General features: G+C 35.3%; 1 protein-coding gene across 1 annotated transcript; it reads left to right on the top strand.

The window, feature by feature from the left end:
• Positions 1–7,620: 7,620 nt before the first annotated feature.
• On the top strand, positions 7,621–15,109 carry LOC126818679 (UPF0587 protein v1g245604). The gene is made up of 7 exons (XM_050546227.2): positions 7,621–7,696; positions 7,806–7,892; positions 10,865–10,921; positions 11,559–11,640; positions 12,528–12,637; positions 13,539–13,607; positions 13,782–15,109. The coding sequence occupies exons 1-7, from the start codon at positions 7,691–7,693 to the stop codon at positions 13,851–13,853; spliced, it is 483 nt and encodes a 160-aa protein (XP_050402184.1). The 5' UTR covers positions 7,621–7,690; the 3' UTR covers positions 13,854–15,109.
• Positions 15,110–16,097: the final 988 nt, after the last annotated feature.

The following is a 16,097-nucleotide window of genomic DNA, read 5'->3' as shown; positions in this document are numbered from 1 at the left end:
AAATGGCACTGAAACGCATTATGGTACACGATGCATTATGGTACACGATTCGTGTACCGATGGTAAAATGTTTATTTTGTCTAAAATATTGGATATCAGAAGCCCATCTTTTCCAGGTAAGATCACAACACCAATGCTGATTTAAATTGCAAAGAAATTCGTATTTTCAATGTCGAAGAGAACTTGTATTAAGCAAGCACCCAAGGGAAATTTAAAAATGCTTGCTTAATGGAGGTGCTCTTTGACTAGAGGTATCCAATATTGCCCCAATCCCTACCACAAAAAATAAAGATATAGATTGCATATATTTTTTATTCATGTAGTATAACAATAACAATACATGTACTTTTTTTTATCTAGTTGTGAATTCAAAGTAATCGCGTATACATGTTTGTTTAGCGTCTCGCATCAACTCCTGATTCTCGTCTTGTAATTTGCGACTCTAGTATTGAATTTGCAACAAGGGTTAAAAATCTAGGTGTTATATTTGATCCGTCTTTAACAATGGAAAAACAGGTTGATCAGTTATGCCGTGTTTGTAATTTTCATCTCCGTAGTATAGGAAACATTCGTCATCTATTGACTACTGCTGCTTGTCATCTTTTGCTGCGGTCTCTAATTTTTTCAAGATTGGACTATTGTAATAGTGCCTTGGCTGGAATATCTCAACATTTAATAAAGCGACTTCAAATAATTCAGAACAACTGTGCCAGAATCATCACAAGAACAGCAAAACGTCAACATATAACATCTGTCCTTAAATCGCTTCACTGGTTACCAATGGAGGCTCGTATAAACTTTAAAATCTTAACACTGGTCTACAAGTCTCAGCATGATTCAGCTCCATCCTATATCACAGATCTTATGCAGCCTTATGTACCAAACCGACCACTCCGTTCACAGAATAATATATCACTTGTTGTACCTTCAACTAAACTAAAATCTTTTGGTGATAAAGCCTTCAGTGTATATGGTCCACGACTATGGAATGACTTACCTGACAAAATAAAGTGTTGCTCAATTTCGATTTAGACTTAAGACGCATATGTTCACGATGTATTATCCACAGAAGCTATTAACTTACAGCGCTTAGAGCATGCTCATGGATGGATTAAGCGCTATATAAATGCACATTATCATTATCAATACTTGATCTCTGCCCCCCCCCCCCATATTTCTTTTACTTTCATCATAATACCATAGAATGCTACTCTATTATAAAAGATTAAACCATCCTGACATGAAGGATTCAAATCCGTTACTAGCTGAAGCCTATAATGATGATATTAAAATAGCTAAGTCTAATATTAAACTCTCATGGACTGCCTCTATAATAACACACTTAATAAATTATTTCAATATAAATCCGTCAAACCTCACTAAAGTTAATATCAAATCATCACTTCAATCCAAATTCAACTCCCTTTTCACCGAATCATGCCACTCCAGTCCATTTAAAGCTTCAAAACTTAGGACCTACAGTTTATTTAAAACAGAAATCTATAAACCTGCTGAATAGCCATGACCGCACTCCGACTTAGTTCACACTCACTCCAAATTGAAATGGGCAGATACAAAAATGTCCCCCCAGATCTAAGAATATGCCAACAATGCTCTATGCACAAAACTGAAGATGAAGCACATTTTTTACTAGAATGTCCATTGTATGAAAATTTACGTACCGTTTACATATACCCAACATTTACGGATAATTATCTACCCTATTCTCTAGAAAATCTATTTAACCCACCAAAAACAGTTTCAAAATCAGTTAGTGCTTTTGTATTTCATGCAATGAATCTAAGAACATAAATTGTGTAGCGCTACATGTACATGTATCACTACATATACCTTTCTGTATCAAAATTATTATCTAGATTTCCATGTATTGATATATTTTATTCCACGTTTTATTAATCGATTCATGTAATGCTTCTAGCATTCCTATATCATATTTCCATGTCAAAACCTATACTAAGTCTTTCTGTTATTTATGTATTTATTATATTTATACACATCCATCATGCATGTGTTGAAAGTCGTGTCATTATCAGACCAGTTTGTGGTAAATATGTATTCTGAGATGATTATCATACTGTTTTTCCTGTTAGTAAATGTGTTATTATGTAAAATTATCATTTGTCTTGTTTGTAAATACATGTATATATCTATTATCTGTTATACTATATCTTTATATACATGTTCATATTGTATGCTGTCCTTAATGGATGTCTTGATACAATAAAATCTTATCTTATCTTATCTTACTGAATCATAGAAATGGTTCCACTACTGATGTTTTCCGCCTTACTCCAGCCACAGTAGTGTCTCTTCCTACAGAGTTCCTTTGCGCAAATTTTTTAGTCAATAGTAGTAGTAGTATAATAATAGTAGTAGTAGTGGTAGTAGTTAAGTATAATAATAGTAGTAGTAGTTAAGTATAATAATAGTAGTAGTAGTGGTAGTAGTTAAGTATAATAATAGTAGTAGTAGTTAAGTATAATAATAGTAGTAGTAGTAGTGGTAATAGTTAAGTATAATAATAGTAGTAGTAGTAGTTAAGTATAATAATAGTAGTAGTAGTGGTAGTATTTAAGTACAATAATAGTAGTAGTAGTTTTTAAGTATAATAATAGTAGTAATATAAGTAGTAGTAAAACATTACAATATTAAAGAAGTCAAACAATGCTAAAATATATAAAGATGTCGTACATTATGGGCCAATGTACCTAAATGGGTTTTAAACGTGATTTAACAAGAGATACGGTATCATTTCGTCTGAACGAAAATGAAAAGCTATTCTATTAAGAGGTAGCCAGTATCCTCAAAAGATAACAAGTGTTCACCCAATGAACTCAGTCGTGTGTTTATTTGACAGTAAACCATTTAATAAAAGATATCAGTTGACTAAATGGGATGTAAAACATATAAATGAACATTTATTGTATTTTATAAAGTCTGATATGTTTTCTGATGACGTAAATGTATAGAGGTAGTTGTAAATCATTAAATTTGAAATAAATCATCCCCGCCCCAATACAAACATATTCTTTCACATGGATAAAAATAATATCATGTAAGATTCAGATATAGTTTAAAAATAGATATGAGAAAGGAATATCGAAAAAATTTCAGTCAAATTACTTTATTCTGAGCGAAGTTATGAATGTTTCAATCACGCCTATCCGATGTCTAGAGGGTTGAGTATGGACTTGCCATGTGAATAATTAATGTCAAATGTCTGATATTCAAGCCAACAGTAAAGACTTGCAATAGCGAGGTGTTGCTCTTACATAAAGTATATATAAATCAACTTAATGTGTTGATGGGTTTAATGCGATGACAATCTGTATTCGTTAAAACTTCTACGTCCCAGGATAAAACTAACAGTTGAAGAGTTGTCGGTTTAAGCCGAAAATGGAAAATACACTTAATAAATAAACAAACTTCAAAAACGAAACAGGTCAATAAAATATCTTCCACGGGCCAATAAAACATCTTATAGCGCAAACTATTAATGCTTTGTCCGTCATTTGCATTTTTCGGAAAATATCAAAATATCAACGGTAGATCATTTCCATGCTTGAATGTAATCGGATTAAAAAGAGGCCCATCAAAGGATTTTATCGAAGATTACAGGTGTCGTATATTGTTTGTGGCAGTTGCCGAAAGTTTACAAATTTTCAGTTCACCATATATTTGTAAATACTGAACGGAACTGAACCATTTTTAGATTTAAATTCATTTTAAAGATTCAACTTCAGAAAGTTGTATTTGGCAAAGGATTCCTCAGTCCCTTAAACGACGTTCGGACCCACGGTGGCTAAGTGGGTAAGACGCGGGTACGATCCCGGTGTTGACCGAAAAAGTTCATCGGGATTTTTCAGCGTGGTTTCCCCTTGTTAGTGGTGCAGGACGGGGGGCCTGACAAGGACAGCTGTCTAGTCGTTCGGATGGTACGAAAAACCGAGATCCCGTGCACACATTGACTTGACGTTAAAGATACATTGGCAGTTGGAATTTGATATATTAGTGGGCCGTTATAGCGCCGGTGCCCGGGCAAAATTTCCCTCTGGCGTATGTCCATCTTCATTTCATTAGCCCAGTGGAAGCAGGAGAACAGTAGGACGTTAAACCCCATTTCATTTCATTTAAACGACATTCAGAGACTTTAACGATGTTGAACAGACAAATACTATCAGCATATAATTCGTACTTATTTGAACAATATACAATACAAGGAATTCCTTTAGTTATACATGAATGGCAATTAACGGATCCGCTGTGAATATTCGCTTGGTTATGTAAAAAAAGAATTTTAATAATAATAATATAATAAATTAAATTATGAATTTGTAGAGCGCAATTCTTTCCAGTAAACTGCTCAAGAGCGCTAGTCATATATTTGCTTGAATACTAATGTCTTCAGCTGTGATTTAAAAATGTTCAATGTTTCAGATCTTTTGATGTGTATGGGAAGTCTGTTCCATAAAACTACACCACATCGCAGAAAAGCACGATCTCCATATTTGGTTCTTGATTTTGATGGCACTACCAACTGTAGTTGCTCGGCTGATCTTAAAGCACGCGATGGTTGATAAAAGGAGAACAGATCTTGAAAGTAAACTGGACCGAGATTGTGGATTGCTTTGAAAACAAAAGTTAATAACTTGAAATTTATACGAGTACGAATTGGAAGCCAATGTAAGCTCTTAAAGGGCAATATTGATGCCAGTCATTATCACATATGTGATAGAACTGGTTAAACACGTTCCAAATATTATTTTATCACAGAGATCATTGCTACGATAGATGAGTAATCAATGTTTCAACAATATGAAGAGACGAACGCAAAAGGAAAACACGATCGAGTTATCCCTCTATTATAACTGACTGAAGTGACGGGTGATAACAGATACATGGGCGAATTTCTGCTCACTAATAATTCCGTCGAAGACCAAAAGTTGTTGTATGGGACTGTGAAAGGATATCTGACAATTTATAAACAAAGTTGACTGTCACTAGATAAGAGAACATGAAAGAAATATAGAAAAAGTCCGTGCATTACCATGTTTTTATAAGTATAGAATGAATAAACACCCGTGAATGTACGGACTGTTTCTATTTTTCTCTAATGACATTCAATTACTTGTTTGAATTGTCAGACATACTCTTTCAGTCTCATATAACAACTTTTGGTCTCCGAAGGAATTTTTAGTGAGCAGAAATTCGCCCATGTATCTATTATCACCCGTCACTTCAGCCAGTTATATAGACGGATAACTCGCGTTTTCCTTTTGAGTTCGTCACTTCCTATTGTTGAAACATTGATTACTCATCTATCGTAGCAACGATCTCTGTGATAAAATAATATTTGGAACGTGTTTAACCAGTTCTATTACATATGTGATAATGACTGACACCAATATTGTCCTTTAAGAATGGGAGTAATATGTTCACGGATATTTGTGTGAGTGATAAGTCTGGCGGCAGTGTTCTGTACACGCTGCAGGCGATCAAGCTGTTGGAGATTTACACAGTAAAGGAGACTATTATTACAGTAGTCCAATCTAGAGATCACAAATGCCTGAATAAGACGTTTCGTTGAGTACTTATCGATGTATTTCCTAATTTGGCGGATATTTCGTATTTGAAAGTAAGCAGTTCTGCAAACATTACTCACGTGTGTTTCTAAATTAAATTGTGAGTCAAATACAACACCAAGGTTTCGCGCGCTTGTGTTGGGATAGATTGTTGAGTCACATACAGTTAGTTGAAACTGTTCTAATTTTGCACGTGATGATTTTAGACATATTATTATAAATTCAGTCTTGTCTTCATTGAGTTTCAAGAGATGACTGGTCATCCAGCACTTAATATCTTCAATACACCTTGAAAGTGAATTGAAAACATTTTGGTTGTTTGCGTTGAGTGGACGGAAACCCATATACAGTTGGGTATCATCTGCGTAGAGGTGGAAAGAAACGCCATGTGATCTAGCTATATCTCCTACGGGTAGAGTGTATATAGTAAACAGGATGGGACCTAGGACGGATCCTTGTGGAACTCCAAAACTCAATTCAGACTTTGATGACCTAGCGCCATTAATCACCACCGATTGGAAGCGGCCAGAGAGATACGATTTCATCAATAAGAGGGCATCATCAATTATTCCTATCCGCATTTCTAGAGTATGCAACACGAAGTCATGGTCGATCGTATTGACCGTAACTCAATATCATCCAAAATGTTCAACATTGAAAACACAAATTATTTGTCAATTTAAATCAACATTGATGCTGTGATCTTACCGGAAAACGATGGGCTTCTGATATCCAATATTTAAGACAAAATAAACATTTTACCATTGGTACACGAATCGTGTACCATAATGCGTTTCAGCCCCAGTTCTAGCAAGAGACTTGAGGACATATTGCACCAAACCAAACGGCGTATGTAGACTGAAATGACCAGGCGCTAGAAATTTGCATTCGATTGAGACTGCTGGCTTATTTCGCGGAACATAACTGATTTGAAATTAGAGTAAAAACGGAAACCATTAAATGTATATCAGTTTATATACATTCAGATTACAGTATTATACGAGTTGCGACCCACTTGTGTCAATTTCTAGGTCCCAAATGTTAGCGATTTAACTCCTTTAAATGACTGATGACTGAACAATCAATATGCATGGAGAAAATCTCGAGCAGAAAATCTTGAGTAGAAAATCTGAAGTTGAAAGTCGAATGTCAAAAGTTGATTATTGAAAATAAAAATTCTGTTGTTGAAAGTAGAAATTCTGTTGTTGAAAGTAGAATATTTACGACTTAAAGTTGAAAAGGTGGACGTATTAGGTTGAAAAGCACCACGAAAATGTCCATTTTGGATAAGAATTTTCTCTTTTGCTTTTTATTTTCTACTTTCTACCGCAGATCACATTTTGAACCTGATATGCATATCTATTACATAAAATTTTCATCCCAGATGGGGCATTCAGCATATCATTTATCATATAAAAACGGTTAAAGTATATTTGTATTTTATTAGGCTTCTAAAGACAACTAGAATAAATTTATTTGACTCGCTCCGCCCGGTTTATGTTTTCTTACATCTCTTGTCGGAAATATTAGGTATTTTTACGCATCGGTATGAACTCATAGAGCAGCTAGGCCACTGACACCAGGGCAACTATATATTGGCCGAACATTGGAACGGGAATAATTGCAGCCTTTTTAAAGGCTCAATACCACTTTTGTCGCAACTGAATAATATATGTCCCAATCTTTATTCTGGTCAACAAATTGTACTATTTTAGAATATTCCAATTAATTGATGATACAAATTTCATGTTAACACACCTAATTTAAAAAATTGGAAAAATTCAACTAAATGATTTGAAAAGCCTAACGTAAACCTTTTCAAATGTGACTTGGATTTAAAAATATTTTCGAACCCTCTGGACAAGTAAAATAGGATGTAATGGATAATTTACACAACATCTAATACTTAGAATAAGGCTATTATTTATTTGCTGGAGCTGCCAAGCCAGCAAGAGTGTTATTGTCCCTTTAAGCCCATTTCATTTCGAATGCATACTATTATTTCACTCAGTCTGGAATATCATTCTACCCCGGTGGGTCTTGATAATCGAGTAGAATGATTAGTATGGGTTACTTCCCTTCTCAAGATGGTGGTATGTTTACTAAACACGTTTACAATTTCCATGTTTTTATGAGTTTATTAACAAGTCTTGGATATTTGGAGATTAACTTTATTAATACATAATCCTATCTTTATTTCAGAAAATATCCCTCCAGATCAACGCCCAGTTGGAGAATGTCACAGAGCTGCAGCCCGCTGATCAAGAAGATTTTGGATGGTGTATGAAGGTATTCCGGACTTCCCTAATCTGAATAATGACGAATGACAAGGAATTTCTTAGCAATAACTGCTCCCTTTAGGCCAACATAATTCAATTATAGTATTGAGTTTAATAAATATTGATTAAAGTTTTCTTTTTTTTACTTCAGTGGATAGTGTGCCCCATGGCCATGCAGCGAAAATTTTCCCTACGAGTTGAACTCGACACGGTGAATCAATGTGCACACTTTGGTGGTTTGTTTGTCTCAATGTTTTTAGCTGCTCTTCTCTATTATCACACCTCTTCTCATACAAAGAATATTAGGCCTGTAGGAGAACTTCAGATTTACATAAGCTGGGAAAAAAAATTCGAAACAAATGATTCTTACTTTTGATTTCAACTTCAGGAACAAAATCGGCGTTTGGCAAAAAAAGTTACAGACCAGTTATTCAACTGGAAAACATCTGTCATTCACTTTGTCATTAGACTGGTCCGTCATTCACTTTGTCATTTGTTTGATGAACCCATGTCATTAATTATTGAACCAGTGCCTCTTAGTCATTCATTTGGTTAACATCTGTCATTCGTCTGGTGAACCTGTCTTTCGACGGCATTCATCTATGATTTCAGACATTCTGTCTGTCATTCGTCATACGAACCTGTGTCATTCTTCTAGTGAATCTCTATCATTCACTTTGTCAATTGTCTAATGAACCCCTATCATTCTGTTTGTCATTCGTCTGGTGAACCTCTGTCATTCTCTCATTCATCTGGTGAATCTGTGTTATTCTCTGTCATTTGTCTGGTGACCCCTGTCATTCAATTTGTCCTGCAAATCTCTGTCATTCGCTTTGTCATTCGTTTGTTGAACCCGTGTCATTCATGACAGAGGTTCATCAGATGAATGACAAAATGAATGACAGGATAACCATGACAGAGAATGACACAGATTCACCAGACAAATGACAAAGAGAATGACACAGCTTCACCAGATGAATGACAAAGAGAATGACACAGCTCCACCAGATGAATGACAAAGAGAATGACACAGCTCCACCAGATGAATGAGAGAATGACAGAGGTTCACCAGACGAATGTAAGAGCTTAACCAGATCAGATAAATGACAGAGAATAAGACAAATGACAGAATTCACCAGATGAATGAATGACAAAGTGAGTGATGCAGAGAATGACACAGGTTCAGTAGATGAATGACAAAGTGAATGACACAGATTCCACGGTTGAATGACAAAGAGAATGACACAGGTTCACCATGGCTTGAATGAAAGAATTCACTGGACGGACAAATGACAAAGTGAATGACACAGGTTCACCAGACCAATGGCAAAGGGAATGACACAGATTCCCTCATGAATGACAAAGTGAATGAACTGAATCCACCAGATAGACATGACAAAATGAGTGACAGAGAATGACACAGGTTCAGCAAACGAATGACAAATTGAATGACAGATTCACCAGACAAATGACAATGACCTTGGGGTCACCACTAATAAATAAAAATTAATTAAGTTGATATTTATCAAACCCATTGAAATTGAATTATGTTGGCCAAACTGGAACAGTTATTGCTTAGAAATTCCTTGTCACTCATTATTCGCTTGTCATTCATCATTCAAATAAGGGAGGTCGAGGTATTTTTTTTTTTTACAATTTTAAAAAATCTAACTTGGTATTATTAATAGATATAGCTATATGCTAAACCTTTTTCTTTAGTTGATGTATTTACTATTATTATTAGATATAGGTAAAACCCTGTTTACATTACAAATTTTAAGCGTGCCAGGCACAGTACCAGGTACAGCAGGGTTAAATTTTTTAAACAGATCAAACATAAGCATGGCGTAGTAAGTACCGTGCCAATTTGGCCCACTGAAATAAAGTGGTCTCGGCATGTTGCCTGGCACGACACAGTTAACTTTTGGTAGTGTGAACACTATTCGGTCTGAGAGCGGTTCTCAGTAAGGATTACTGTGCATGCGCCAAATGAACCTTGACCTTTTTTCCCCGCGAACTTTGACAGTTCTTTCATCAGTTCTGTCAAAATGGCTGCCCAAACTAAATAAAGTGCCATAATTGTTTTCATTCGGCAATTTGCATAGGGACTGAAATTAACTTTTCTGTGGTGAGTTCCACATTTGGTGTGCCTGGCCCGTTTCTTAGACTGGTTATTACAGAGTAATGTAAATGGGTCAATTTCTTGAAATTTGTCGCGGCCTGGTACCGTGCCGAAAACGGCAAGCTTATACCATTTACAGGAACCCAAATTACAGACGTAGGCCTACCACTGAAAAACAGAGTAGAAAGAAAATCAAAATATCTTTTCTTAAGAATATCTAATTCTGTAAGGGTCCGAGAACCACACCACAAGTCCTGGCAACCAAACAGAAGACTAATTCGCTGACAAGAAACATCACTCACCACAACAGCCAGTCATCATACTTAATAAAGTAGGCCTACATGTATTTCAATTCAAAGATTCCTCTTTTTATTCTGCTTGAAATGTCCATCCTAATTTTGATTTTACTAAATTTTACTTTATTAAGCCTCAAAATAGTGTAAAATGTTCATTTTTAATAAAGGACATCCCCAAAAGATTTTGTGAATGAAGTGGGGTTTATTATTAACGTCTTACTTTTCAACAGTGTCATACGTATTCTCTGATGAGGGAAATTTTGTATGAATTATTATCATACTTTCATTTACAATGTATGAATAATTATTATGTTTTCAGTTAATCTACAATGTATGAATTATTATATTTATATTTTCATTTACAATGTATGAATTATATTTATATTTTCAGTTACAATGTATGAATTATATTTATGTTTTCAGTGACAATAAATGAATTATATTTATGTTTTCAGTTAATCTACTATGTATGAATTATTATTATATTTACAGTTACAATAAATAAATTATATTTATATTTTCAGTTAATCTAATATGTATGAATTATTATATTTATATTTTCAGTTACAATGTATGAACTGTAATGAAGAAACTCCAGACTTTGTGTTCTGTTGTTTGTCAGTAAGTAAATTTCTTTTATCATTTACCATATGTTAGTCTCAAAATGTCCTTGTTTGTGTCAAGTGGACAATAAACCTCGAGTTCATCTCTCTCTTTCTGTAAATATTGAACTAGGGATTGTGGCTGACCTGTTGATCAAGAGAGTGTGGGTGAACTATTGATCCAGTTCGTTTGGGTGATCTGTTGATCTTTGATCCCTGCATTGGCCGAGAAAGTTCATCCAGATTTTCCGGCGTGGTTCTGCCTTGTCAGTGATGCAGGACGGAGGGCCTGACAAGGACAGCTGTCTAGTCGTTTGGATGGGACTAAAAACCGAGGTCCCGTGTACACATTGGCGTGCACATAAAAGATCCCTTGACAGTTGGAATTCGATATAAGAGTACGCCGTAGTGCCGGAGCAGAACAGGGGGACGTTAAACCCCATTTCATTTCATTTTGATCTGTTGATCACATTCATTTAGGTGACCTGTTGAGAGCTTGAGTGACCTATTAATCTATTAACTTTTGGTGGTCTCTAAATTCAGGAAAGTTGGACAGCCTTTTAATCAAAAGTTTTAAAGCCTGTAAAACTATCTACAAAGACAATCACACTGTTTACTCACCCTGTTTATAGTTTATGTATTTTATTTTTTTTCAGGAAAGTAGTGAAGTTTCTGGAGGAAGAGGGTCGGCCAGTTTAGTTATAAAGTGTAAATTATGTAAACGAGAAAACTCAATAGGTTTGTCATTATGATTACTGATCCAAAAAATTAACCCAGTAATTTGCTCTGGTGGGGGCCATGTTGGTCAAGAAAGTTCCTCAGGATTTTCCAGGGGGGTAACAGTGGCTAAGTGGGTAAGACGCTGGCTGGCTAGCCTGGAGGTCGGGTGTTCGATCCCTGCATTGGCCGAGAAAGTTCATCAAGATTTTCCCGCGTGGTTCCCCCCTTGTCAGTGATGCAAGACGGAGGGCCTGACAAGGGCAGCTGTCCTTCGGATGGGACGAAAAACTGAGGTCTTGTGTACACATTGGCGTGCACACAAAAGATCCCTTGACAGTTGAAATTCGATAAAAGGGTAGGCCGTAGTGCCGCTGTCCGAGCAAAATTTCCCTTATAGCACACTGTATGGCGTATGCCCGTCTTCATTAGCCCAGCTCGGAGCAGAACAGTAGGATGTTAAACCCCATTTCATTTCATTTCATTTCCCCTTGTCAGTGGAGGAGGACAGAGAGGGCCTGACAAGGAGCAGTGTCTAGTTTTCTGCATGGATGAAAAACTGAGGTCCTGTGTACACATTGGCGTGCATGTAAAATAACCCTTGACATTTGGAATTGGAAATAAGAGTAGGTCGTAGTGCCACTGTCCAAAAAAAATGTCCCTCATAGCACACTACATGGCATATCGTCGGTGAAGTGTCGAAAGGGTGTATCTCGGAAAATTAGTCAAATTCACTTTTTTTGCATTTTTAAAATCTCCCAAATAATATGCACATTTCTGTCTGAGCTGTGTATCTCTATGCCAATAAGAACTGTTTTGGGTAACATGTGTCCAAATGTTGTATCTTAATCTTTAGAAATTCATAGATACACCTTTAATTATTGTCTTATTCTCTCCTATATTTACAGATATCATTAAAGATTCTTTATCAAGTTATATGTCAGAAGATTCAGGAAAATTTAAAACAATCGTAACATTTGATTGTCGTGGAGTGCAGCCTATAGAATTTAAACCGAACGTAAGTTTTTATTAAGTGGTTTTTATCTATGTATACATTACGATTAGATATTATTGCATATGGTTTTATTATTATTATCAAAGGGTCACTGTCCTCCTAATTAAATGGTTTCATTGAATGTTTGGATTGTACATAGTATATATATTCCGTACCCTCTGTCTGTATCAGTATTGTGTTTGATAACGACAAGAGAATCATTGTTGAAATGTAGCTTTAATAGAAATACAGTAATTGTTATCCATAGAACTGTTGTGTTTATTTTTAAGTTTTTATACATGATTACATATAATTGGCCGTTGGAATTCATTGAAGTATAGATGAAAACGCCACTGTCCAAGCAAAATTCTCTTCCCCAGTATTGACTATCGAAAGTATAACAATTTGTTAGTCTCAGAATGACTGACATGCTGTCGGGGGTTAGGTGGTTGAATGGTTAGCGCGTGTGCGTTGTATTATTAGGTCTGTCATTGAGTCAACTGGCATGGTTTCGTTGTCCTGGCTGTACGTGACAAGGAGTAGGGACACCTGGCAAACCTCGTGGGTTTTCTCCGGTTCCTCCAGTTTCCTCCCACTGCTAAAGACCCCCTACGCTCAAGCGAATTATTGAAATAAAATTGAACAGTATATTTCCAAATTCATCTTTTTATAGAGTTACTTCCTGTAACCCGGAGAAAACTCCTACAGGTGGTAATTAATGACACCGTTTTTATTTATTTTTTTTGAAAATATTAAAAAAGGTCATGCGCTTCTTTTTAAGTGATGCTGGAGTGTCTGAGAATCAGGATATTTCTTTTATTTGGCCTTAATTTAGAACGAAATTAGTTTAGGACAAATGCAGTGAGTTTAGAGCAAATTAATTTTTTGTTTTACAATATTTAATTCTGTATATATTCTATGACAGGATGGTTGGAAAGTAAAAGCTGAAGGAGAAAAATCTAATGCTACATTTGAATTGGAATTGACAGAAAATGTAAGTAAATAATATGTTAGTTTGTAATGGCATAAAAGTTTTTATTATTAGAGCGTTGTGGAGCAGCTGTTAACTGGAGCACTCAGCGCTATACAAATTGATCATTATTATTATTATCGCTTTATATCTATATGGATTTATATGGAATAATAAGAGATAACTTTTACTTTTCAGGAATGGTACGATTATGATGAAAAAGCCAGTGAATCCGTCAGTGTCACAGAATTTAAATATCAGTTTAAATGATTTAATTGATGACTTTTTAAAATGAACATTTTCATATTCATCAAACTGTTCAAGTAACTTATTTTCTTGGTGAAAATGATAAGGCCTCTTGAATGTGGGCATAAATAATTAAGCTTTAAAGCTATATTTCATGGATTGCAACCATGGATTGGAAAACATATAAAACCTGCCAGGATAAATACATTTTGTTACCAATAATTCATATCTTGAGATACTTCAAGAAAAACATTTTTGTACACCCACAGGAGGTATATTGTCATTGCCCCTTATCTGATTTTGATGAAAACTTAATATGTATGTTTATAACCTGAAGATTTCGGTTCTTATCAATATTGGTGCATATCGGACCATAACTTCCTTAATTATGGCTCCTGATTGTCCGAAAAATCGTGTTTTTAGCTTATGGACCCACTACAGGTCACAATTTTTATCCAATTTTGGTGAAACTTAAAATGTTTGATTATAACCCAAAGATCTCAGTTCCATCCAATATTGGCGCATATCGGACTGTAACTTCCTGGATTATGGCCCCTGATCATACGAAAAATCGTGTTTTTAGCTTATGGTCCCTCTAGAGGTCACAGGCTGTCTGACAAAATGGCCACTCTTCTTTAAGCAATTAGTATAATAAGCATGTATTATAAAGGTTGTGGATCCCCTAGAGGTCTCAATTTTTATCCGATTTTGATGAAACTTAGCACATATGTTTGTATCCCAAAGATCTCGGTTCTTTTCAGTATTGATGCATGTCAGACATTAGCATCCTGGATTATGGCCCCAGATTATATGTAAAATCGCTTTCGTTTTTAGCTTGTCCATTTCTTGCAAAATGGAAGCGTATCTTGCATGGCAACCGCTTGATCAGTCGTTTGATGCTCTCTGTAATATATATTTAAAGCCACTGATTGTCATTTGAATATCAGAATAAATAATGAATTGTCATTTTCACAACATTTGACATACTTTGCAAATATGCCAGCACCACCTACAAGAGTTTAGTGCTATCTTTTGATGGGCCTCATTTTAATTCCTTTGAATTCGGTAGATTATCGACCATTGATATTTTATTTTCTCAATTAAATGTTAAGTAATGAAGTTGTGTACATTTTAGCATGAATTTAAGCTGTGAAATATACTGGTCTGAAAAAGTCAAATCACTCTCAGTGACTTCAACTTGTTTAATTTTAGTCATCGTTTGCTTGATAAAGACGAGAGTATCACTCACGTTAATAAACCAGTAATTGTTATTCCATAAATAGTGTTTGTGTGTTACTGTTCAATTACTAAAGCCACTTTAAGTAGTTTTAGTGGGCTTAAATATATAATGTGTATTTTTTCATAATGCACTACATCCATGGGGGTTGTGCTTGAGGCATGATACATATAATTTAGGGGGTGGGGGGTGAACAGTTGACGTAATTCTGCTGGAGGAAATACCTTGAAAACAGATTTATACAGTACTTTGGAAAGGAGTTCTTTATTATATTTTAATCTTTTAATTGATTTTAACCAATTATGGTGATTTTGCGTCAGTGCTATATTATAAGCTTTATTGGTTGACTAAATTTGTGTGAATTATCATTGGTAAAGTTTCAGCTATTTTATTTTTCATGATGTTTTTTTAAATCATTCTTATGAATTATTTGTTTTTAATAAGTTGAGACATTGGACAACAGTCTAACATGTTGTGCCTATAAGAATATTTTATTGTGTTTCTTATAATTACAACAAAGTTGTTTTACTTGTTTATTTCTACGTCAATGGATGATTAAATTATTAATAAATAGATAGGTTTAAAGACCTGAAATTGGTATTCTTCTGATCTCTTGACATTAAGGGGGTGCAGGGGCAGCCAAATGGTTAACGTGTGGGTTGGATCAGAAGGTCTGTCATTGAGTCTAGTGGCGTTGTTTCGATTCCCTGCTTGTACGTGAAAAGGAGTGGGGTCGTCTGTGGGTTTTCTCCAGGCTCTCCAGTTTCCCACCACCGCGAAAGACAGCTACGTGCAAGTGAAATAAAATTGAACCATGTGTTAATCCCGAAATGATCTGGTTTGTGTTGATTGGATGTTAAGCCCCATTTCTCTCCCCCTCTTGACATTAAGCATTGAATTCACCAAAGAGATGGACAAGTAAATTATTCTGTTGCCATAGTCAGCCAATGACCTCTTGGTGCAGTCCTATTATACTAAACATACAACCACTGCAGCTCCCATTTATCATTCCACCAGGATACAAAATGAAA

The sequence above is a fragment of the Patella vulgata genome, chromosome 4 (genome assembly GCF_932274485.2).
Source record: "Patella vulgata chromosome 4, xgPatVulg1.2, whole genome shotgun sequence".
Lineage (NCBI taxonomy): Eukaryota > Metazoa > Mollusca > Gastropoda > Patellidae > Patella > Patella vulgata.
This window is presented reverse-complemented; position numbering and strand designations above follow the sequence as displayed.

What these genes read in the sequence shown, in the direction of transcription:
- LOC126818679 (XM_050546227.2), top strand. An exon ending in ATTTTGGATGGTGTATGAAG is followed by an intron (nt 7,893 to 10,864) that starts GTATTCCGGACT and finishes TTATATTTTCAG; the next exon opens with TTACAATGTATGAACTGTAA. An exon ending in CTATAGAATTTAAACCGAAC is followed by an intron (nt 12,638 to 13,538) that starts GTAAGTTTTTAT and finishes ATTCTATGACAG; the next exon opens with GATGGTTGGAAAGTAAAAGC.